The following is a 25,767-nucleotide window of genomic DNA, read 5'->3' as shown; positions in this document are numbered from 1 at the left end:
AGTTAATGGCGGTCCCTCCTAGACCGTGTTAGGGAAAATGACGGTTTTCCTTCTCTCCTTTTTTGGGCCTGAGCAAAATGACCGCTTTCCTACATGACTGATTTTGGTCTTGTAATGATAAATTTTGATCATTGGTTTTCACTTTTCAGAACGAATATGACCACGTGCTTGTGAGAAATGTGTAACGCAGAGTACGTGTAAACATGGAACATGTAATGCGTATATACATTCTCTGGAGATTGCCTGGGATTCATAGAATTATGAGTGTGGCCCATGTACTGGAGCCCTACCCCCCGTAGGCTCATAATGAATTTCTTCTTTTCTTCTTCTTCCCCCCTTGACTGATGTTCAGATATATTCGAATTTATCGTGGAAATAGCTTTCAAACCAGGGGCTGTCATGTCATGGAGCTTGGCCGTCTCGGCTAGAAGGCACAAACCAGAAATGGACGTTTTTAAAATAAAATTTCAACAAATTAAAAGAAACTGCATGTCAACAAATAAGATTCAACTCAACACTTTTCCCACACAGGACAAAGAATTAACAAAAAAATTACTTTTCATTTGTAGGCCTACAAAAATTAACCCCACTAGATATTGTGACTGAGGCTTTACCTGAAGAACTACGACCTTGATCCCCTAAAAACATAGAGAACAAACCCCACTAAGATAGATAGGAGAAGGAAGAGAACAGCACCCATGCCGTTGACACTATCTGACTTAGTAGATTTTTTTCTAATTTCCTCTCTCCTGTCACTTCCACCTTTCTCTACGGGTGAGATAGATGCTGAATAGAAGGGAATTGCCACATCCCAGAAGGACTTGGTGACCATAGATGGAGCTTCATTTTCTGGTTCCAAGATTGTTGAGGTATCACTTGGAGCTTCCATGGACATTAGCTCAACACAATGATCTTTTAGAACCTAGGTTGAACATAGAAAGCAGGAGTAAGAATAACTAAGATAATGCTAATCATTTGGGGGAGGGAGGACCAACTGCTGAGCATAACAGAAAGGCAAATCAATTTTGCAAGAACATGTTATTTCAAGATCATCAGAACATATAAAATTCATTAGTTTGGTTCAATACTAAAAAAGTTGTTTTGTCATATGGATATTATGATTGACATCAAGATGATCTGTGAAGTACGGAAAATCATTATGCAGGATTGTCCAGACCATGCATAACCACACAAACAACCCAAGGAAGAATTCCAGAATTCCATTATTCATGATACGCCAGTCCAATTAATCTTCTGTTGTTTAAGAGAATCCCTTTTCCTAAAAAAAAATCCTTGCAACAAACCATACAACTAGATATTTTACTCATTTAGTTAGATGTACAAACCTCAAGAGTCTCGGATGACTGTAAGTAGTCGCATATGTATGTGCCTGCCAACCAAGGAAGAAATACTCTTCGAGGAAATGAAAGACTGCATTCTTTTCTGTTCTCAAACGTATAACAAAAGATGTAGTCAGTGCTCAGATCATGTTCTGGCAAACAAAAATAAGTATCAATGAAATGTGATTGCATAAATACGATGATTCAACTCTTAAACAATTGCTTCACAAGAGATAGATTAACCGCCTAAAAGCAAAGTGATGATGGAGGAAAGGACGGAGTTGCAATGAAAAACTAAAGGTAAAAATAAAGACCTTGTCACACACAAATAGACCCCTTAATTTAAATTAATTCTACTTTTAACAACAGGCTCACAAATTGTTGTAAACCCATGGTAGATGGCAGCAGTAAAACAGCTACATTACACGAGCCCAGGCATCCTCCATGGATCCTTCAAAATGTCACATAACTATGGAGAGGGAGAAAAGGAAGGGAGGTGGGGAGCCTAGGTATTGTCAGGTAATGACACATGATTGATAGCTGCATACATATCAAATATGGCAGATCCATGCCATTGATCAACATTCCTCACAAAATTGATGGAAATGACAGTCATACACGAATTGTTATACTGACAATGACCGTTAATTTCCTGTCAATACTATCCTCATAAACAAAACAAATACATATCAATATAGAGCTAACACACCTTAATAGGTGCAGGACGAGTTGCGAAAGAGGTTTCTCAGTCAATATCAGATCATTTGCTTCCTGCCTAACATCATCTCTTGGCCCCACATCTTCATATGCCTCATCACAGATGATATCTAATCTACTTCGCAAACTCATGATGATATCCCCCTATACACAAAAGGAAGCGAAGTTTGCACAGGACAATGAGCAACAACCATAAGCTATTCATAAGAGTAAGACTCTCGAGAACTATTTATTTTCCTAGCAGCAAATATCAAAAGGCAAAAAACAAAACAAAACTTCAAGTCTTGCATTTCATGGGCAATAAAAATGTAGCTGATGAGAAAAGCAATCCGAGTCGTACTTTGAGAAACTAGCAGCAACTACCTGAGATGGAAAGACAGGACTAAAAAATATGCAGAAGTTTTATGTGATAATTATCCACTTCTTGTTAGTGATGAGCCACCCTTTTCTTTATCTTTTGATAAATACAGCCACCATATGCAAGCCTTCCACTTCAAAAGTACATATAAATGAATATCATAAGTTAGGCAATTGTAGTGCAGCACATCAAAGAGACAGAATGCTTTGGCTAGAGACGCCTAAAATCTCGGGTATACAAAAAAACCACACTTGCTAAGTTGCTGACACCATTTATCGTATTCATCTGGTTTTTAAGTATGTCTGCAGTGAATACAATAAACCAGCATGAAATTCAATCAACCAATAATAATTCAAGGCATTTCAAAGGAATGTCAAATTTACACGACCCTTCAATACTGAAGCAAGAACAAATCTTCATTGTAAACTAAAAAATAAGCCTGAACTGATTATTGAATACCTTTATATCAGAGACAGCTTGTGAAATTGGTTCTTTCGGATTCAAGTATGCAAAAGAACACACGGATCCATTGAAGGCAAGAACACCAAGAACATCTTTTTGGCTGCATGCTTTAGAACACGTAAACAAATAATTAGACATAGACATACAATTATAATGTAAAACAATGGAAACATCACGAAGAATGGCATGGTCAAGAATTGGAAGAAAAAAAAGGAGTGGGGGGGGAGGGAAAGGAATTCCCAGCACACCTTCTGCATATGTATCTTTCATGAATGGTAGAAGCAGTTCAACTTCATGCACCCTGTCCAATGTGCACGGTTCATCATTAAGAACCTAAAAATGTATGGAAGATCCAAAAAAGGAACTCATAAAAAACAGATATTACAGGAATCCACTGACAAAGCGACTTCATTAAAAAATGGCAAATTATAGAAAAATACAACAAAAGGCAATGTTGTAAACAAACTTTTTAAAAAATATATATAATATATATATATAGATATACCACTGAAAAAATCCGATAAATCTCACATTATAGATGACTGGACCACTTATTAGCTCTTACTATTAACATATCAAGCCATGGCCTTCCAAGGACTACTAACATGTTTGCTTGTCAGATTTAATCCATTGTCCTTTGCTTTTTATGGAATAAGTGGTTCCTACAGTACTCAGTGCCAAAGCTTATCCTCATCAAATCTTCATTGCACAAGGAAAAGTCTGCTGAGATTTGCATCTCAAGCAATGAAGGAATGGAAATTTAAATTTTCTAAGCAGTGCTCTTAAGAGTTTATAGAGACGCAATGAAATCTTTCAACATGGAGTAAGAAACAAAAAAACAAAAAAAATTGTGTAACTGAAGTCTGCCTAGCAAAAGAATTTATTAGTAAAAGATGGATTCTAACCTACAGGCCTACCTACTTTCCATTGTTTGCCTTGAGATCTATTATCCTTTCAAGGTATTCAGATTACACTGCAATCAAGTGCAATGCCATTCAGATACACAAGAAGGACTGCATCCTGATGTTGCATGGTGGCTGTGCTGATGCAGATAAGCTAACGTGCATGTCAACTTTGATCTTATCTTCTCATGGAAATTGGAATAAATCTGGATTTAGTATCTTCTGGAGTCATCATGTCATATGTTGACGTAGACTAGATTCTAGTTTCATTTTCCTGCTTTTTGAAGCAAAAAGGATTTAGTGGTATACTGTAAACATTTTTTTACACCTGACCTAAGTTTATGCATCTATCAAGAAATATCCAAGTTAACTTACAAATGACTTTCCACAACACCATTCAAATTTGACAGACATTAACTACCATTCAGTAGCACAAATTTATACACTGGAAAAAAAAAAAAAAAAAAAAAAAGAAAGAAGAAGATCAAATTCTACATGATGTGTAACTTATGCAACTGAGAATTTTGATGAGAGAACTATTTTGGCTAAATGGGACATATTTGATAATCCATTACATCACCAAATATCCAGATATTATATCTTTTTGAATGGATAGTTAGATTGACAGATAGAAGATAAATAGACAGAAAAGAAATTCCAAACGGCATATCATAGATTGTCTTACCAAATTACCATCAATCACTGCCTTTGCATCTTTTAGCTCTTTAGCATGATGAGAAATTCCTTGACGAAGAACATCACTTAATGTTCTCACTTTTGATGCACTTTCATGAAATATGGGCCATCTGTGAAAAGAAAGCTTCAACCATGAGATATTACTCAGTAAACATTTAGGTCCTACTGTGAGTCACATCTTAGAACGACAAGCACCAAAAATACTGTTGAAATTTTACAAATAGAATAAGAGGTGACAGTACGATTGCCTGATATTCTAGTCCCAAAGGTGCACAGTGATGCTTGCATCTAATGCAGCCAGCACAGCTTTACATACAGAAAGAACCAGGTCCAACTTCAAAATTGACCTCAGACATGACTTAATTGCAGCTAACTTCATTGACAAGTTTTTGAGTGTTTGTGGAGTGGATGATAAAATATGCAAGATGGATTCTAGTTGCACCTTGGTTAGATACTGATAAAACTTCTTGGGGCATTTATCAGTTCATGCTTGACTTCAATATATTCATGATTTTTTTCCTCGTCATTCTCTTTACAAAGATGACATCATATCTAATGTTTGGATACATTAGTGTCTTCACACCAGCTCATATAGGGAAAATTCTAACAAAGAGGATCTCCATCAAACCCAGCCTCCTAAATATTAACTTATGTGGCAGAAGATTTTTTATCCGACATAATGCAATGAGATATGATTATATGAACAGAAAGCATCAATTGTCATAAGTAATGAAAGACATTACTGAAAATTAAATAAGAAAGATCATTAACCAATAGTTATGATATGGAAGATTGATGGCTGATGCAATTGTTACCTAAGGTTAAAATTGTAGGTGCACTTGAAGGTCTGAAGGGAAGCTAAAACCCTTCCCATTTTGAAATCACAGGGTCGTAGGCAGCTTGATGTAATATTTGATGTCCATGTGCAGTTTCGACATGTCCACCTTCACAAATCAAATCTTTTTTCAGCATGACAACCTATAAATTAATTAAGATGGTACAGTTGGGAAGAGGAAGGACATATTATTATTATTATTTTGATAAGTGAGAAAGGATATATTATGTTAGATAAGATTCAAACCTCATTGGACTGTAACAAATGTGAATGAGTAGTCTTTCCTCCCGATCAATCTCTGATACAGGTGTTGCTTCTGCAACTGCCTTTACAGTCTGCAAGAGCTATTTTATTAATTGTTATTAATCTAAGAAGCATCAATATTGACATGGGACACAAATACGACACGGTAGAGGTACAGCAATGTGACAATCCTTGAAAAACTAGGATTCAGTACAGTATAGACACATTATTAATTGATTATAATATATTATAAACAAATATTTAAAAGACAAAAAATAAGCATAGAAAAAGTTCGATAATGTATTTACTGTCTACAGATACGAAAGAACAGGGCTCGCAAATAATGCCCCTTTTTTTTAACTTTTTGTTTTAATATCAGTATATTAGGTACAAGAGGTGCACTAGACCCAACTAACACCACATATGGGCCAGAATATAATTCATTCCTTTTGCTTCTTCCAAATCCAAAAAAAGTGTGAAACATGAAGCAAGCTATAGTGGTTGTACAGATATCATGTGAATGCAGCACAGGCAGAGGTTGTATATTGAAGCTTGATCAAATTTGCAATACTTGGCTTGATCATAAAGACCCATCAACGGCCCGTATCTATAAAAGCCTCTTTATTTGGATAGTAGAATACCTTAATCTTATACCAGCTTATACAGTATAACAATCCATCAACTCTTTATTCTCCCCATTCTGAGGTTTTAAGCACAAGAAGCTTTCTAACCCACGAGCAAACACCACAGTCCACCTACCTATAGAGAGAGAGAGAGACGCAAAAATGGCAGAGGAGGTGCAAGACAGCAAAAGCTCTAAGACAGATGTGAAGGAGTCAACACACTGTAACGAGCCCCAGATTTAGAGCACAATCGCTCAATTTGTTCACTTCAAAGAACAATCCAGGACTCTGTCTTTCTCTTATCTTAATTGATTGGTGTGCTTTTGGAGAGGAAAATTATAATGTTGCGATGCACAAAAGACTGAAGTTTTTCTTTCTTTTTTCTTTTGTGTGTTTGATTTAAATGTACGTATAATAAACCGTATCGGTTACATATAGTTGAAGGGAAAATGATTGGGTGCCTCTACTACAAATTTCTTACAAACTCCCGTAACTTATGAAAAAATTAAGTAACCAAATTTAAAAGGCAAATTTCATTGTTTAGCTACAATTTCCTTACAAACAGCAACCGAATCTTATGAAAAAATTTAATTGTTTAGTCCATGTCATGGTAAGTGTCACATGGAGTGCTGTACGGGAGTTGTATTAAAGGCTGGCTTAGGTAAAGTGTCTTGCCATGTCCCAAAAGTATCAAATTTTTAATTCAAAGCTAAATCAAGTTGAATGAGAAAGGCAAAAATTACCTGACAAAGTGTTATGGTTGAATTTTTGAAAGCACTATCGCTAACCCATATATAGATGCCAACCACTTTTATGCCGCCCACTAGCATTCTAGCCACCTGAGAAACCGATATAAGAGCTGTAAGCAAAGCTCAAAAAAATTGTAAAAAAAAAAAACACATGATTAAAACATTCAGAACAATGTGGTTCCAAGACAAACCTGACGAGCGTGTTCGGCGATCCAGTCGTGATCGATGAGCAAGGAGGAGGAATCGGCGGCCTGGGATTTGGATTTGGGCCCCTTTTTCTTGTCATCCTTGACGGTCTCGACGAGGGAACACGCGGGCTCTCCGGCGTCGTTTGCTGGGGTTGGGACCAAATCGTAGATGAAACCCCGGTCTAAAGGCGAGCTCAGCTTGCCTATTACGAGACCCACCTGCGTTAAACAAAACCCTAATTCAGATTCATCTAATTGAAATGATATATATATATATATATATATATATATATATATATATAGAGAGAGAGAGAGAGAGAGAGAGAGAGAGAGAGAGAGAGAGAGAGAGAGAGAGAGTGCCTGGACGGGGAGTCCGGATTGGCTGAGGCGATCCTCGATCGATTTGAGTCGGGTTTCTTCTCCAACCACCGCTTTCACCATTTTACTGACAGACTGAATGTTCTTCGTAGGATCAATTGCTGTGACACAAAACAAGAGCTCTAGAGCGAAGCCGTCGTGACTCGTGATTCACTTTTTTATTATTATTATTATTTTTTATTTACACGTTAACTCAGCTTTAAAATCACAATTTTTAATTATTTTATTTCAAGACTTGAACTTTGGAGTTTGGAATAGTTTCAATTTCTTGATGGACATGATTTGTTTTAAGATAATCTTTTTTAGAAAAAAAAAAAAAAAAAAAAAAAAAAAAAAAAAAAAGGAAAATAACTTAAAATGCCACACCTCAACAAATATAAAATAAATATAATAAATAGATATAAAGAGCAGCATTATTTTTTTTTTTTTTTCATGTATCAATATCACAGGTAACATAAACTTATGATTATATTTCAAAAAAAAAAAATCAACAAAAATCAAAATAACTCTACAAGTTTTCACAAGATTTCAATTTTCTCGTTTTAAAGTCAGCTCTTAATTCCCTAAATTTTTCTTGTTATTAATTCATTCCTTCCGTTGAAAATTGATTATATGATAATTATGTATGGGGTCACGTAAACAATTTATCATATAACAATATTCATGTGTTTAAAAAATTAACTTTTATTATATTCAAATAAAATAAAAATTATAAATAAATATAACTATAAAAAATAAAAATATGGCCCAAAATCTCCATAAAGGTTGCCGGACCTAAGGAGGTTAGGCTACCTTCATGAGGATTTCGGACCATCCTTAAATTTTTCAAAAAGAAAAAAAAAATCTTGTAATTTTATTTTTCTTTGAATATAATTAAAATTAATTTTTAACAGATGACATACGTGACGTGGCAAACTACTTATGTGGCATTAATGAAAGCCGTGTTTGGCAAAGGAAGGAGAGGAATCAGTCGTGCTCTTGACAGTGTCAAGCAGAGCACCGCGTAACCACGTTTACTCAAGTCAACTGAATAAAGTGAACTTCAACTTTGAATTGATTATTTTTACTAATTTTCAGTTTTGCTCATCAAAGACGTCAACTTTTGTTTAATCTTCTCTCTCTCTCTTCTTAGGCAAAGATGAGCAAAACTGAAATTAATAAATATAATCAATTCAAAGTTAAACTTTACTTTGTTCAATTGATTTGAGTAAACGTGGCGCTCTACTCGATACTGACAAGAACACGACTGATTCTTCTTCATTTTTTTACCAAACATGACCGAAGTGGTTCGGCTACCTTATCGGAGATTTCATACCCTCCCTTAAATTTTTCAAAAGAAACTTATTGTAGGACAAGGCCTTAGGCCTAACCACAGCTGTGGCTACCGGCTAGGTAGGGTCGTGGCTACACAGGCACCCAGGCAAATGATTTTTTTTTTCTTCATTTTTCATTTTTCTTTTTAATTTTTTTCATCTTAAAGACGTAATTTTAATTTCACATTATCAGTGTTATTAATTTAACAGAAAAAATGGGCAATGATTATCTCATATTAGAAATTATGTAAAGTTCCAGTCTTAAAATTAAAAAAATTAAATTAAATTAAAGCTATAGTGTTTTTTTTTTTTTTTGAAATGACTATAGTGTTAAAATTAAACTAAAATAGTCAAGTCCTAGAACAAAGCATATGGATCACATCCCAAGCACAGCAAGTGAGCTCAACTTGTACTAAGAAACGACCAAAAAAAAAAAAAAAGAGTGAGCTCAACTTGTGAAACTAGGATTTGAGAAACTATTTTCTGGGAAAATTGAGGAAAAGAAATGTCAATCGGACTGAGGATTACAGTTTTCTTTACCCTCTTGTCAGCAGCTAAATATGCCTTCAGCAGAAGAAAGATGAAGCAGCAGCTTTTTGTCTAGTCTGAACTGAAAACAATTAGGTCTGCTTCACTATGAATGTTACATTGATACAGAAGAGATGTCCAGTCCTGATCATAAGCCGTGTGAAGCTTCAGCCCATCAGGTAGTGACCAGTTCAAGAAAATCCCCAAGTCCCATGTTACAATTCAATGGATATAGAATGCTCCAAACCTTCCAACATAAGAAGATGATTTCCCAAGGGTAATATCTTCACGCCATCATCATTCACAATGCTAAAATGCTTGCATGGGTCAACCCCAATGCTTACTTGAAGATCACTCAAAGCTTTTGTATGTACACGGGCAAATTCAATCAAAGTTTTCCGCGGGGCTCCTCTGATCGAATTGGATGCTCGACCAAATAACATTATCACATGGCTCCCATCCATAGCCCCAAGGTTTAACACTGAGATCTGCGCTTCAAATTTCAAGCGATTGCAGGATGTTATGTCATCAACATGGATATAATCAAACCCATCTGAAGTCTGGTGAGTCATCATTTTACTTGGACCATCCTTGCTAGGAGCACTTGATACAATTATTTTGTCCAGCACCAACGTATATTTATAACTGTAATTGGAATAACTCAACCCATATCCAAATTCATATACCACCTCTCCAGTATAGAACCGATATGTTCGTCCCGGATAGCCTTGTGAAGGGTCCGGCCGCAAGCTCATGTCGTTCATCGGCACACTGGTAAATGATTCAGGATACCAAGTGATTGGCAGGCATCCACCTGTTTCTCTCAAAAACTGTCCAATAAATCTCTTTATGACAAAATATTGAATATTCAACATTAAGACTTCATTTGAGCTACAAACCTGGATTAAACTCTCCAAAGATAATTTCTGCAACCGCTTGCCCACCAGCCTCACCTGGGTATCCAATCCAGAGAATGCTTCCGATTTGTGGGTTTACTTTAGCAAAGGATACATCAATTGGTCCACCGCCAAGTAGGATCAAGACAATAGGCTTTTCACTTGCAGAAGAAACTGCAGAGATGAGATCCATCTGTCTACCAGGCAAGAGAAGGCTCACCCTGTCAAGTCCTTCATCTTCTTGGGACAGATCAAGCCCAGCAACTACAACTACTGCATCAGCTTCTCTGGAAATTCGAACAGCTTCTACAAACCCATCACTGGAATTGCATTGAGTGTCACCACAACCACTAGCATAGATAGTTTTGATGTAAGGTTGCAGTCCCTCAAAAAGGCTTCTCGGATTGCATGGTACACCTATACATTTAAGAAAGCCATTAAAAAATAACTTTAACCCAATAAGCGATCAATATAAGGGACAAGCAATCCTTTTTTTCAGAGAAACCTGTATAGTCACCACCCAGTCGGCTGGAATCATTTGCTGAAGGGCCAATAATGGCCAAGGAGGTGATATCCATTCGATTTAATGGCAATAAATTATTCTTGTTCTTTAAAAGCACCATTCCCTGCCTCGCAGCATCTAGGGCCAATTCCCTGTGCCCCAGAGTGCATACATCTTCCCTTCCCAAACTTCCAAAGTGTCCCTCAACAGGGTCTCCATTGAAAAGGCCAAGAAGAAGTTGAACAGAAAACAAATTTGATAGAGCTCGGTTTATGTCCTCCTCCTGAATTTTCCCTTGTGCAAGCGCCAACTGGGTATACCGCAACAAATACGTGCCACAATTTATATCCATTCCTGGTTCCAGTCAAGCCTTTCTCAGAAACATTACAAGCAGTACCGCTTAGTTTTATGAAGTTGATGAAGCTCATTTACAAGTTGGTTCAAAGGCTAAAGTATCACAGGAACAAAATGCATTGATTTCAGAGGCTAAAATACAAAATCTAATTCCTCGTGATGGAGGCGCACATGAGGTGTTTGCCTCTAACATCAAGGCTAGCCTTAAACCCTCATTTAGTATTTATCACATCGACAAACCAAATATCTTCAAATTCTGCACAACTATATGGCCAAGTCTAACTTCTTTTTGAAGATTTTGTATGCTCTCTTATTTCCTCAGCCCCTTAAAAAGGAAGATATATCGAGGCCTCAGTTCCTTAAATTCATTTAACAAACCTTAAACTTTTCAAGTGCAAAATAGTTTGAATATTGTATACAAACCTGTATGCATATATATAAAATATTTAACTGTTAGCGGCTATTTATCAACATCAGTGCTTGAAAATGAAGATATTCGCAGTAATAAGTCATGTTTATGCCAGTTAAATTTGGCAATGACAAAGCTTCAAGCACAAGCATCAAATTTCTAATGCATACAGGTTGCACATGTGTTTTTCCCATAAACCTAATTACACCATGCAACAAACTGACCTGCTTTAATAACATCAGCAACCGCATCTTCAGGAGCCTTTGCATATTTATGATCTTCAAACATTACAGCAACAGCATCACAGTCAGATGTGATGTATCTGCATTTTCCATAAAAAAAATTGTAACACAACACACGGAAGATAATTCATTCAGATGGCAACATTGCAATCCAAGCTTGCGATGTCAGTACATACCCTTTAAAGCCCCATTCCCTCCGAACTTTCTGTAGGAGATCATGATGTGCACATGAAGGCACTCCATTGACCCGGCTATATGAACACATCAAACAGGTAGCTCTGCCTTCTTCAACGCAGCTCTGAAATGGAGGCTGGTATGTATCCTCCATATCTTGCTTAGAGACCTGGTAAAATAGCAAAAGCCACCACAGGACAAAGAGAAGGAAACCAAATCATGTTCTTCATTTCATTAACACGAAAAAGCTTTCAGAGCATTTATTTTTATTCAATGTTTTTTGTTTTAGCTAAATTCAATGTCAAGAAAAATGTGTGCACGCTGTCAGATGAGACAGGATATCATCAAAACTGACTTCAATTTAAATCATTTCCACAAATGAGTTCAATTAGACTAATATATCCTGATTAAATGATTCTTCGCCGGGAAGGACACCCACTATACCATTGTGAACAAGAGTTCAATTGTTCCCTATAAGAAAAACAAAAACTTTGTGCTGGAAGCCCAAACTGTCTTGGGTTTTTAGAGTTTTTCCAACAGCAACCAATGACATACAAAACCAGAACATTAGACACTTCCTTACCATTGCATTGAAGCTAAAGCTCTTAAAATCCCCCCAATTCTCCAAATCATAAGCAGTGTAATGCTTGCAACAAGCAGATACCATGAACCCACCATCCCCATCACCCAGCTCCTCCCCCTGCAACCCCTTTACATATTCAACAGCATAAGCACTCGCTACCATTGGATCCTCGCCCGGCGTCTCTTGCCCTCTCCCCCATCTGGGGTCCCTGAATATATTAATGTTCGGTCCCCAAAAAGTCAACCCAGCCTGACCCTCATTGTACATGGCCCTCCCTTCAACCCCAATAGCCCGCCCAACCAAAAACCACAAACTTCTATTAAAAGAAGCCGCGGTAAGCAAAACCTGAGGGAATGCAGTCGCAGCTCTAACCGGGTCACTGAAAGAGACACCGGGGCCGTTTGAAGCTATGCCGTGGAGGGACTCGGACCACCACTCATAAGCAGCCAGGCCGAGCCTGGGTATGGCAGAGGCGTTATTGGATAGGAGGAGGACCTTTTCCTGGATGGTCAATAGGGAGATGAGGGACTGGGCTCTGTTTTTGACGGGGAGGGATTTGTTGCAGAAGGGGTAAGAGTGATGTGGTGAAGCACAAGAGAACTTCTGTTTTGAGGGGCGTGGTGGGCTTGTTGTGAAGGTGATTGGGAAGAGAGAGATTGGGTAGAAGATGGTGAGGAGCGTGAGGAGAACGAGTATCACAACGATTGCGTTCCATTTCCACTGCCATCTTCGGTACATTTTGCAACCAGCGAAACTCGAGATTCCGGGTGTAATGAAATCCTCATTCCTCTCTGAAGTCTGAGGACTAGTAGTCTACTACAGTAAGCATTCTCTTTCATTTTTCGTTTTCCGTCTTTGGGGTCAACAAAGCCCAAAGGGTGAGCCGTCAAAATATAAAATTGCAATTGGTACTGGCCTACTGGGTGGTGTTTTCGAGACCAGATCCTCTCCGGTTATCTTCAGTTATCTTCCAACTCTGCAAAGACGAATCTAGAAGAAATTTCATTAAAAATATATTTGCTTTTCCAATTGTCATTGCAATTAAAAAAATACATGTAAAAAAATAAGTGATAATTTTATAGATAGAGTTGAATGAAGTTTTTTCAACACAATTTGATATAAATCTTTGTAAAAAAATATTAATAAATGAAGGCATAAACAATATTTTTGTTAGCACAAGGAAAAATTTCCCAATTCCCATGCACTTTTATTTCCATGAAAAAGTCGTTGGATCTTAATTGAATTTGTTCCTTAGAACAATTTAGTGCATTTTTAAAATGTCTAGGAAGAGCTTTGATTGATAACACCTTTTTTTTTTCTTCTTTTTTAAATAAAGATATTAATAAACAACTCAAAATAAAAAAAAATATTTAAAATTAATTTCACATTTATGTCATATTAGAACATTTTTCAAATAAAAATAAATCATACTCTAAAAAGCATTAACAACAGAAATATTATTGCAAGATATAAATGTGACAATTGGTTTTTTCCTTGAGGTTGATAATAGGTCAACGGGGATGGAATGAGATCTCCTATAAGTCTATAACTGATTAACTGGGGTGCTTCAGTTTTACTAAATTAGAGGAATTTCCTCCTATTTAATTGATACGAAAACCTTGTCCTTTTCTTAATTTTGAAGTGTTTTTTTAAAAAAAAAAACAAAATAAAAGTAACATTAGGAACTATCACTGTTTTCGCGGCTTATTCTGCTCCACCCACACAGTTTTAATCACAGTCTGCAATTGGTAAACAATATAATAATCATTCATTTGCCATGTGATTAAACCTCAGCATATTATTTATTAAGAAATAGTGTCATTTATTAAAAGAATACGGTGCATAAATATAAAAATGTTGCCTTTTTTATGTGAACGAAGTTATCATAATTAGCGTATGATTAAACTTCAGCAGCATGTTCTTAGGAAATTATTATTTATTTTATTAGAAATATTCTGCCCACAAAAAAATCAATTTGTCAAATAAATAAATAAACTAACTCCGATACTCAAAAAAAAAAAAAAAAAAAAAAAAAAAAAGAGTCTCCAACCCTTCCTTTTCACGCCTCCACAAGGACCCATTATTTTTCCTTCTTAATCAATCAAACAAAACCATAAAAGGTAGGTCCCCCGTTCCCAGATGCTCCCAACCCCGACAAACTCCACAAAAGGACCTTCTTGTGCACGACAACGCCGCTTTCCACCCAGTTTCATAGCGTGTCCCCTAAATGGATTCCAAACCCCAATCTCCTCAAACCCTAACCCTATCCCTCTAAAACCCCAGATCGTTTCCAAACAAAATTCAATCCAATCCAATGGAAAACTACGCGTACTCGTCCTATCCGGATTCCGGAGACTCCTCCCCTCTCTCCCGAGAAATCGAATGCGAAAACTCGTCGTGGGACGAGCCGCCGCAACAGGCTTCTTCTTTAAACTACAAAGTGAAATTCATGTGCAGTTACGACGGGAAAATCCAGCCCAAGCCATACGACAACCAGCTCGCTTACGTTGGCGGCGAGACCAAGATCCTATCCGTCGATCGTACCATCAAATTCTCCGCCATCAAGTCAAAGCTCTCGTCTCTAATACCTGATGTTGATGCTGTTTGCTTCAAGTATCAGCTTCCAGGTGAAGATCTTGACGCTTTGATCTCCGTCACCAACGATGAGGATCTCGAGCACATGATGTCGGAGTACGACCGCTTGTACCGCGCCTCCGCTAAGCCCGCCAGGCTCAGGTTGTTTCTATTTCCTTTGTTAAACCCTAATGCTGCTCCGGATACGGCTCCGGCCCTGGCGAGCTTCGGCTCTTCGCAGCGGCAGCCGAAATCGGAGCGCCAGTGGTTCGTCGACGCTTTGAATTCAGTGCAGATCGACGGTTCCTCACCGCCGGGGAATCCGGATTTTCTCTTTGGATTGGACAAGGGGTTTCCCCCGACGAAGTTACCGGAATCGGCTCCCCCGCCAACGGTTACGGACGCGGCGACGAAGGACGTATCGTTCGGCTCCGATTGCGGATCGGAGGATCGGCACCTGGTTGGCGAACCGGCGATCTCTCCGACGGAGATCCAGAGGCAAATCCATGAACTGCAAAGATTGCACATTGCTCATAACGTCCACGAGCAGACCGTATTCCATAGAAAAAGCGACGAGGGAAACCCTAGGGCATACGCTGCCGGAGACTTCTACGCACAGAAAGTTCCAGAGAAAATCACACCGGCGCCCGCGACACAGATCCCGGTGCCGATACCAGTGAATCTTACGGGGAATTACTTTCCGGAGAGGGTCATGACCACCGGAGGGGGCTATCATCCCGTCTCGGCTACTGGAACGGACCATCACCAGCCGGTGTATCTGATTCCCACACCAACTGGAGTCTATCAAGCCGTACGACCGATGACCGGCCCAATCGGTCAGGCATACTACGGGGTTCAGAGGATGGTTCAAGAGGCGTACCGGGAACAGCCGGTATACAATGCAGTGCCTCAGCAGCAGCAGCCAAAGGTTGTCGGGGGAGCTTATAGTACCGAGGGGAATAGTCAGATGGTGCAGCAGCCAACCGAGCCCGGGTACACGCAGGTCTATTACACGACGCAGGGAGGGGTTATGTCCGGCTATCAGACGGTCGCGGTTGATGCTAGACAAGGTGGCGGCGGTTTGAATCAGGAGGGTAAGGCTATTGCCAAGACCTCTGCTGTGTGAATTGTGTTTTGGTTATTAATCTATACTCTATTATTATTATTGTCGTTATTGTTATTATTCTTTTTCATAAGTGGAGCTTAAATAAAAGGAATTAAGGATTTATTTAGGTTTTGGTGAATTTTTTGCTTTCTCGAGGGGACCAACTCTTTGGTGGTGTGGGTTTGAGTTGTGTGATGATACTTGTTTGTGTACATACTGGTTTCAGTGTTGGTTTGTGTGCACATGAGGGATTTGTTTAAGAGTGTAAATTTTGTGATGTTTTCACAATATTATTTTAGTGCAATTTGGTGTGAGGAATGTAAGGAATATGACCATGAACCACATTTTCATCTTAACGCCACTTTCAATTGGCTGTTAATTTTTTATTTTTAACAAAAATTGATTTAAGGCTCGATTGGAAACGTCAGTAATAATTGTGAGATAAGAATATAGTTTCTAGTATTACTCGTAATGCTATATGCAGTCTATAACTCTTTTAGAATTTGTTGACATGTGAGAGTGTATTAACAAATTGTAAAAGAATTGTATACTAATTGGAGGTAGCATTTTTTTTTTTTTTATATAGGTACGAGTATCTTAGTTTACCTATAGCAAGGTTTACCTTGAAATAGTTGGCCCATATAGTGATAGCGTAGCCGAGCACAGGATCTCCACACTAATCTCATGCTCAATGTTGGACGCCAACATTTTTTATTTTTCTTTTATATGCAACCCTTAAGTAACTTTTTCTGTATAAGTTTCACTTTTAAGTATACTAACTGACATGACAATAAAATTTATAATTAAATTTAAAATTTAATAGTAATTTATTAAAAATTTAATGATAATTTTTACCGTTAGAGCATGACTTAGAAGCGAATGTATGTGGCACTACACTTTCAATACTAGTAGCAAATATAGAATTGAGTAGTTGATCGAGCTGCATTTTTTTTTTTTTCAATAATAAAGAAAAACCTTGCATTCTTTTCACGTTGAAGAGAAATTAATAAGTTAACTATATTTTTTTTTTTTTTTTTGACATGTTCACACAAGAGACATGATGAGAGTTTTAATAAGTTAACTATTATGAACGTTGAGTGTGCTCATTATATGTGGGAAGCTAAATTTTAAATGGATTGTGGTAATTAAGGTACCACCCTCTGGCAAGCATAAACGGTGCCGTCTTTGTAGCCTTTACCGTTGGAGTTAACCTCAACAAATTCTTCCTCTTATAGGGATTAATGGTGCAATTTTTTTAAAAAAAAATAATAATAATAATAAGTAATTGATGTGATATAGAGCAATGAGAAAAGGTGAAATAATAATAATAATTGTTAAAAAATAATTGGTTATATAAAAAATGAAAAAAACTAATAAAAAAATTATTGATGTGATATAAAAAGTTAAATGTTTTGGAGTTGACTTTTTCAAGGCAAAAAAATAGAGTGGTTTGCCAAACATAGGTATGTTTTTTAATGAACTTTTTGTTTAAATAATAGGATAAATGTCTAATAAATCCCTGAGTCGGAGCGCCATTTGAATTCAATCCCTCACTTTTTGAAAGTAAGAATTCAGTACTTAACTTTTTCGCGAATTTGAAACAGGTTCTTTCGTCATTTTTTCATCCATTTTTCTAAGGAAAATGATCGTTACACTTCATCTACACAACTTGTGCACTCACACCAGACACAAGGAAGGGGGACCCACACACTGGGCCCCACTTCCTTGTGTCTGGTGTGAGTGCAGGAGTTGTGCAGCATAAGTGTAACAATCACTCCTCTTTTCTAATCACCGTTAGTGCCACGTCACCCTTTTTGTCATGTCATCCTAAAATATTATTATTTTATTTTATTATTAATTTTAAAACTTAAAATTTATTTTTTATTTTCTAAAAAAAGAAAAGTAGGGGGTATGGGGCCGCAACCACCCTCTTGGACCGGTGAGTTTTTCGGTGAGTGCCTTTTTTTTCTTCGTTTTTGTTTGTTTGTTCTGTTGGGTGGTTGTTTTCTGATTGAATAACAGAGGGTTTAGGTCATCCCTCTCAATCTCTCCAGGACCGTAACAGCAACAGTGGGTCAAGAAGTCGATGAATGCAGATCAACCCAAGTTGGAGTTGGATGTGTTTGTTGGAAGTGCATTTGGTTCATACTTGTCTGAAATTTGGGTTGATGGAATAGGCACAAAAGGTGTTCGAGAGATTGCCGATGAGGGATGTTGTGCTTTTGAATGCAAATTCCATCCATTTTTCTGCTTTGTTGCTTGTTGTGCATAATGTGAGAAAAGAATTGGCCTTTACTTACAAAAAAATAATTGTTGTGCACAATTTAAAATAAGTTGAAGCGAAAAAGAATAATCAACTAGCCAAAGAATCCGGTTCAACCATTTAGAAATTTTACAAACAAATAACCAAAATATGTTAAAGGGAACACCACCAAGCGCAGATCCATGATTCTGACCTGGAGGGAGAGGCTACTTCAACAGTTCAACTTGTTAGCCTTTTCTTGGTCGAACACGCAAAACGTGTAAAGGTACTTGGAGCAACGAACCTTGAACTTGAGTCTTGACAACACCTTTGCTCTTCTTGATCCTCACCGAGCGCGCATCTTTCCTTCTTGCGATGACAATGAAATCTTTGATCTCCTGGATTTGCATAGGCTGTGGGTTAAGCGACAGAGAACAGAAAAACACTCACCGTAGAACTCATCAGTTCAAGGGAGGTGGCTGCCGCCCCATACCCCCTACTTTTCTTTTTTCTTATTTTAGAATTTTATTTTATTTTTTTTAAAAAAAAAAAAGGAAAGAAATTTTAAGTTTTTAAATTAATAATTAAATAAAATAATAATATTTTAGGATGACATGGCAAAAAGGGTGATGTGGCACTAACGGTGTTTAGAAAAATGGATAGAAAAATGACAGAAGAACCTGTTTCAAATTCGCGAAAAAGTTAAGCACCAAATACTTACTTTCAAAAAGTGAGGGACCAAATTCAAATGGCGCTTTAACTCAGGGATTTATTAGACATTTACCCTAAATAATAATACAAAATTATTGATGCAATATAAAAAGTATGGATATTTTTAGTTTTATTTTTTTAGAAAAATTAAAATGGTTTGCCAAATGGCCGTTCTGTTTGGGATTCAATTTTAAAAACGTAGAAAAATGGTGGTTTCAAATAGCAAGCTATTTTTAAGAAGGTATGATTATGAATGCTAAACCGTAATTTTACTAAAAGTTTAACCGCATTTTTAAAAATTGCTTTCTCATTAACTACATTTTGAAATTCTAATGATTGTTTGTTATTGTGTTTTAGAATTTTTTTTTTTTTTTTTTTTTTTTTTAATTTGAAAAGGTGTTGTTGCATAACATAAACGCACAAACTATTTTTGTGAAAACTGTTTGAATTGTCTGCTAAAGGTGTAACACCAGTGGTGGAACATTATTTATTTATTTGCGTCTTTCACGCCTCTGAAATGCCATTAATTAGTCCATTCCCCAGCTTATAAATTGCTTATTCATTATTGTCAAATAAATCACTTCCATGTCTACTCCATGTCTTTCTGAAGAGTAAAGAATTACTGTTTACCTCCCCTTAACTTTTTATTTTTTGCAAGTCTGCCCTCGACTTCTTAGTGGTTATACAAATGGGCTTCTATAATTTCATCAGTTGTTGTTGTTGTTGTTGTTTTTTTTTTTTTTTTTTTTAATAAAGTTATAATACTTTTATTACTCAATCAAAGAAATAGAGCAGATTACTCTAACAAAACAATTTCACATATACAGTCAGGAATTTATTCAATTCAAACCTTCTATGATATGTTTAACAACAGTTTTAGCTAACTCGTGCGATAATAGCGATATTTTGAAGTGTTTAAAAACGTGCTTAACATTTAGACCGCAGGATTTCAATAGGGTGCAATTACTCGCTCATATCCAGTAATTTGATTTCGATCGGGTGCATGCAAATTGATTCACCGGATACGGGCAGCTAATTGCACCTTATTCCGGTTCGGAGTGAATATAATCTTCCATCAATTGAGTCTTACTTTGTTAGTACTCTTTTATGAGGTGATATAAGTTTGCAATCTCATTCTTCTCAAGGTGATCACTTTTTACATCTTTTTTAAAATGTTGTGCCTCTTACCGTAGAATGTAGATTTGTATACAAACTCCACTAGTATTCACTTCAAACTTTTGGTAACCGAAATGTTTCATTATACACGACTATATAAGCTGCTATATATCTAGGTAGTATAGGTTGAATTCAGAGCGTAATGTGGCCTAATCTTATGCAGCAGGTGCCTTATTTATGCTGATTATTGCTGCATCCTTGTGGGGCAGCCTGAATGCCGCTGGATTCATTTGTTTATTTATAACTCCCACAACCGCCGCCACCTCTACAACCTCCTCCACAACTGCCCCTACAGCTCCCACCTCCACAGCCTCCTCCACAACCACCCCCACAGCCCCCACCTCCACCACAACCGCCACTCTTCACAATATCTTGATGGCCACAACCTCCATTACACCTGCCAAGTGCGGTGCCTTCCACCAGAGCTTCACACTCTTTGCTGCAGTCTATGTCATTTTCCTGTTTATCCTCTCTGTTGTCAGTGATGAAACCACTATAGCCCTCCTTCCTCAAAATATCAGAGATAATAAAAGCTGATAGGATTCCGGGCATTACAAGCCATTCTTCCTTGATCTGTTCATCAAATATTAGAATCTAAGCATCATTATCATTGTTATTATTCTGCTAAGCTTTATGTCTAACAAAACAAAAGAAAATACCTTTAGGAAGCCAGATTTTAAGTTGAGCAAAGCCACGGCTTTTCCATAAGGATTTTCTGCAGAGAATTCAACAGCAGTCATGAAGTTCTGTTCATTTTTTGGCTTCTCACAGCAGTCGGTTTCGTACTCTAGTTTTCTACCAGGAAAAATGATCACCTACAGGAAGAAGATACAGAAGAGTGGTAAGCTGCAAGCTGAATATTAGTGCTAATGATATCGAATAAAGTCTTCCCCATTCTAATTTGACCTTTCAAAAGGGATCATCTACTGCAGTTGATCATCAGTTGATCCAACCATCTAAATCAAGCTAGGAATAGAATTGATACTCACCTTCTTGATGCCTTTGAGCTCAAAAACATGGCCATCTACACTGAGTTCCTTATGAAGCTGAAGTGACCAGTTTGAGTTCATTAAGGACCACCCTTTTCCAACAAACTCTGCAAGCACTTGATTTTTACCAGATTTAACCATGCCAATCACTTCTTTCTTGGAAAGACCATTGCTTCTTCCATCTTTTATTGTTGATTCCCTGTCATGCGCAACAAATGAGCAGAAAATTAGTGCTGAAACTGTTGGAAAAAAAAATGAAGGGACTTTAAAGCAAGTTTAAACAATAATATTTGGTTCTTTTATCCCTAATTAGAAAAAGAAGAGCAGAAATTTTTGGCTAGCCAGATTCATGCTTCTATGCATGCATGAGCACAAGCCAGCAGAGATAGCATGACAAAATGATCATAGGTGTCAGCTGATGCCTTACAATTAAGTGCTTACTGCAAATTGAAAATTCACCTCATGAGGAAGCTGATGACCTCATTGCCAGCCTCATCCAGAACACATGTCCAGCTATTAGCATGGTGAGACCTTCCAGGGAGTGGAATGAAACATGAACCTTTTGAGACTGGACACATCTGAACCATTTGCACCACATAGGGGGCTGGAATGGGAGCAGTCAAGGAGAGAGCAATACGTAAACAGATTGGCTCGGAACCCACGACTCCAGAAGTTGGCATCAGCTCAAACCAGTTCTCTACATGGATGGGATTCAGAAGGTTGTCAAGAGAGATTGAAGCACTCCCCAATACTTTGACTGGCCTTGCAATGGGCAGGTTAAAGGATAAAGATGTCATAAGGTCAAAGACAAGCTCTCCATTAGGTTCACATTGGAAGACAGCAACCTGTTTCTCTCCTGAATCAGAGGATATGCTCATTTGTTTCCTGGTGTTGAGGATTATATCTGGCTGTTTCTTACCAAAAGAGATGAAGAGGTTGCCCTCGCTCTCTAATGGTAAATCTTTGACCCCCACAATCTCCAGCATAATCTGAATGAGAATTAGGGAAAAAAAAAATGTAACTACAGTAGTTCAACAGTGTCTGAGCAATAATAGGTAATAAAAGTGCCTGTGACAGAATTCATTTCTTTGTTATGAGTTATATGTGTTAAAGTATTGATTAAATAATTAAATTGACTCCTTTATTATAAGCTTAAACTTTTATGATAAGTGATAATTTAACAGAACGTTTATAACAAAGATAAAGTGGCAGAAGATGATATTGGAGGCCACCTCCACTAGAGTTTTCTTGGGAAGCCGAATCATATTCTGATACTCATTGGATGGAGCAGCTTTCATGCTCACAGTTTTCAGTTTGTGCAGATTGGTAGTGAGAGGAGATGGTGCATGCCCTCTATACAATGCTCCTGCCCTCCAGTACCTCAAACCAAATGCCTCTTCCCACTGTTTGGTGGTTTCAGAAAACCCAACATCCAGCTTTTTACCCTTGGTTCTATCAAAATCTGTGTCATCATGCTCTAATACCTTCCCCATTGTTGCCACCAGATCTTTACAGTAAGAGGCAGGATGCAGTTGGTGTGAGTGCCAGATGAGATCAATGTCGTAAGTTGGGACACAGAAGTAATTGATTCTCTTGATCAAATGTAGAAACCCCTTATATCTGGCCACTGCTCCTTCAAGAAAGTGATAATCATTCATGTTGGGCCTAGATACCTGCAACATATATTGGCAACAAAATATGATGCCAACCTTCCACTGATCAATTACAAAATATTATTTGTCTTTTCCAATGCTATGCCAAGAATGGTTGCAGCATAGTGCTTTTGGTAGTAGTTTATTATGCCAAAATTGAAATTTAAGAACTTTAAAGCATTTCAAAGACCAGTCATATTCTAGTATAGATATTTCATATAGAATTCTTTTGACACCTGAAAATTTTCTTCATTACCTGGTAGAAGAAAGAGGTTTGCCTTCTGACAGCTGAATCTAAATCATACTTGGTGCTTTCTGAAGTTCCCAAAATTGTTACACCAAAATTCTCTGTCAACTGGCTCCTCCAATTGGGTTCATATGGTTCACTTGGAAATATCCTGTTCCAAATTTCTTCAGTTTGCTTTTTGCAAGTTCCCTGAATAGAGGATTCAACATTCCAGTTGTCAAGAACTCTCCCATAAAGTTCCTGGCAGTCATTCTTGTAGCGCACCTGAAAAACCAATAAACTTTTCTACTTAATCCAAGCATACTAAAAAGCAGACAGTTTCAAATTATGTTGTGAGTTCTGAGGCAGAAGCCTACCGGATTAAGCCTATGACAATGCCATATCCATTCACAATCAAGAGGCACAACCAGAGGGCCTTCTGTAACATGAAACTTGGTGTGTTTGGCAAGTAAGGGAAGCCAGCAATATTTGTACCTAACATTGAGCATAATAAGAACAAACAAACCAAAAAAAAAAATGCTGGATTGGTAACATAGTTTGATGACCTATGCATACCTGCAGCTTCATTATTACATTTATCAGTACAGCCATGGGGCCTTGAATTGTTAAGCCAGAAATTCCCAAGTATATAATACCCACTAAAAGTATTGGGAGAAAAAAGTCTAAAGGGAGCTGGTAGTTGGAGATTCATGGCCCTGAAAAGTTTTGATCATTGTTGAGTTCAACCTGTCACACTCCCCTACATCTTCTTACCACAAAATCACAATAATGCTGCGCCTCTGAACATTTGAAGCCTTATACCTAGCACAAAATGGGTATATAGTGGCTTGCTCTAAATCGCAAAGTATTTTGATGACATCCTAACATTCCATGGGTAAAGTGAATGTTCTTTTTTCCCCTCTTTAAAATCAGTGTTGAGACGATCTCAGCTGTTTATCATTGTTGTTCATTCTTGTGTGACTTTAGTTTTCATCCCCAACAATGTTTTGTGTGTGTGTGTTTTTTTTTCCCGAGCAAAAAGACAAAAGAGGACAACCAAATGTGCCATGCCTACTCCGGACATAACCCTCTCAAGCCTTAAAACTGTTAGAATATAAATTAAATATTAAAATTAACCATTTTCGTATCTCTTAAGCTTTTGAGATAACTGGTGATTTAACATGGTATCAAATCAAATGTCATAAGTTCGAACCTTAACCCTTAACTTCGTCGTTCATTCAATTAAATATTTCACATATTGGACCTCACTTATTAAGAGAAAGATTGAGCCTCACACGTGAATGTGAGTATGAATATAAACTAATAAATAATTAAAGTTTACGTTTTTTTTTATCAAGTTAAGCTTTTGAGACATGTGTTGATTTAACAAAAACAATCCTTAAATTTGACGACTAATAACGAAAATGCCTAGAGTACTACAGTTTTCCTATAATTCCCTTACAAATTTACCCGGCGGTTGACGTGAGTTTTGCACAACATGGGTGAAAATGAAAAAAAAAATTAAGCAACAAGATTCGACATGTAAATTTAATTGTTTAGTGATTGATGTGATAAATGTCACACAGACTATCATATCAGTTTGTAAGAAACTTGTGGTAAAAGCTACAATACCTCTAAAAACGTACACTCAAACTAATAAACCACGGTCGTTTTCAGCCCACCTAAAGGATTGGCATTTTCATCCGGACCAAACAACCACACCGACATGCTAACCTCAAAACATGTTTAAGAGTGTGTACAGTACTAGTACCTCAAAATGGCTCGGTCTAAAACAGGGCTATCATAGAGGTGGCGGTTCCTGTCAACCTCCGCAAGAAATCGTAGCTGATGTTTAGCCGCGGCCACAAGGTCCTCGCTTATCACAATCTGCTGTGCTTCGGCCCACTCCAACGCTTGCTTCTTCTCCATTAGAGGCTATAAGTTGAATATTCAACCTCAGGAAATTTGTCTGCTGCCAATGGAGATTTGGCTCTTGATATTTATAGCACTTCAAACATGTATGGAACCTAAAGCAGAAAGATTCAGTAAATTACCAATCTACTCTCAATTCGATCAGTGTGACAGGATTGCACCTAGACTCCATGTATATTGAACTGGTTCATGCAACTTTCTAACACGACTTTTTGTTTGGGAGATAGATAGCACTTACTAAAGAGACTGACACATTGAAAAGTCTTTTAGTGACACCATTATATTGTTTTAAAATTTTAAATTTATAGATTTAGACCAAACTATGTTATATGAGTAATGCTATTAGTTATACACAACACTTTTATCTCACTTTGCTGATATGATAACACAATCAATTTGCTTTTGTATTTTTGTTTTTTAAAAGGCTTAATGACAAAGCCACATTTTATATACCACATTTTTATCTAAGAACTATCTCACATTTTCTTTTTCTTTTTTAACAAGAATTTATCCAAAAATTAATTAAAACTATTAGATAAAAAAAATATAATTTTTAACATTACTTTTATTAACCATTTACACTTCTATAACGCTTATCTCAAAATCAGGCTTCGAAATGAGCGGAAAACAATAAGGGCCTACTTTCTTTCCGATGAGTGGTACATGCA

General features: G+C 37.2%; 4 protein-coding genes across 5 annotated transcripts; 1 reads left to right on the top strand and 3 right to left on the bottom strand.

The window, feature by feature from the left end:
• Positions 1-445: 445 nt before the first annotated feature.
• LOC133871913 (uncharacterized) lies at positions 446-7,654 on the bottom strand. Of its 2 annotated transcripts, none has more exons than XM_062309376.1 (11): positions 7,474-7,654; positions 7,117-7,332; positions 6,920-7,015; positions 5,557-5,645; positions 5,291-5,419; positions 4,465-4,585; positions 3,126-3,210; positions 2,875-2,984; positions 2,050-2,201; positions 1,347-1,443; positions 446-922 (listed from the first exon to the last, which is right to left on the bottom strand). In XM_062309376.1, exons 1-11 carry the CDS (start codon positions 7,552-7,554, stop codon positions 623-625), a joined length of 1,476 nt encoding a protein of 491 aa, XP_062165360.1. In that variant the 5' UTR covers positions 7,555-7,654; the 3' UTR covers positions 446-622. The 2 variants fall into 2 exon arrangements, with proteins under 2 accessions (XP_062165360.1, XP_062165359.1); XM_062309375.1 differs by having other exon boundaries at positions 5,557-5,654; positions 7,474-7,652.
• A 1,593-nt stretch (positions 7,655-9,247) lies between these two features.
• On the bottom strand, positions 9,248-13,469 carry LOC133870359 (probable beta-D-xylosidase 6). The gene is made up of 6 exons (XM_062307458.1): positions 12,493-13,469; positions 11,912-12,078; positions 11,718-11,815; positions 10,734-11,084; positions 10,232-10,645; positions 9,248-10,146 (listed from the first exon to the last, which is right to left on the bottom strand). Exons 1-6 carry the CDS (start codon positions 13,228-13,230, stop codon positions 9,548-9,550), a joined length of 2,367 nt encoding a protein of 788 aa, XP_062163442.1. The 5' UTR covers positions 13,231-13,469; the 3' UTR covers positions 9,248-9,547.
• A 1,139-nt stretch (positions 13,470-14,608) lies between these two features.
• LOC133870360 (uncharacterized) lies at positions 14,609-16,310 on the top strand. Its single transcript, XM_062307459.1, has one exon. The coding sequence runs from the start codon at positions 14,807-14,809 to the stop codon at positions 16,190-16,192; it is 1,386 nt and encodes a 461-aa protein (XP_062163443.1). The 5' UTR covers positions 14,609-14,806; the 3' UTR covers positions 16,193-16,310.
• Positions 16,311-20,534: 4,224 nt separating this feature from the next.
• LOC133871666 (glycine-rich domain-containing protein 2-like) lies at positions 20,535-25,096 on the bottom strand. Its single transcript, XM_062309093.1, has 8 exons — positions 24,939-25,096; positions 23,545-23,662; positions 23,198-23,452; positions 22,522-22,962; positions 21,749-22,278; positions 21,290-21,488; positions 20,960-21,115; positions 20,535-20,873 (listed from the first exon to the last, which is right to left on the bottom strand). Exons 1-8 carry the CDS (start codon positions 25,094-25,096, stop codon positions 20,535-20,537), a joined length of 2,196 nt encoding a protein of 731 aa, XP_062165077.1.
• Between the last annotated feature and the right edge of the window lie 671 nt (positions 25,097-25,767).

This window comes from Alnus glutinosa, chromosome 6 (genome assembly GCF_958979055.1).
Source record: "Alnus glutinosa chromosome 6, dhAlnGlut1.1, whole genome shotgun sequence".
In the NCBI taxonomy this organism is placed as follows: domain Eukaryota; kingdom Viridiplantae; phylum Streptophyta; class Magnoliopsida; order Fagales; family Betulaceae; genus Alnus; species Alnus glutinosa.
This window is presented reverse-complemented; position numbering and strand designations above follow the sequence as displayed.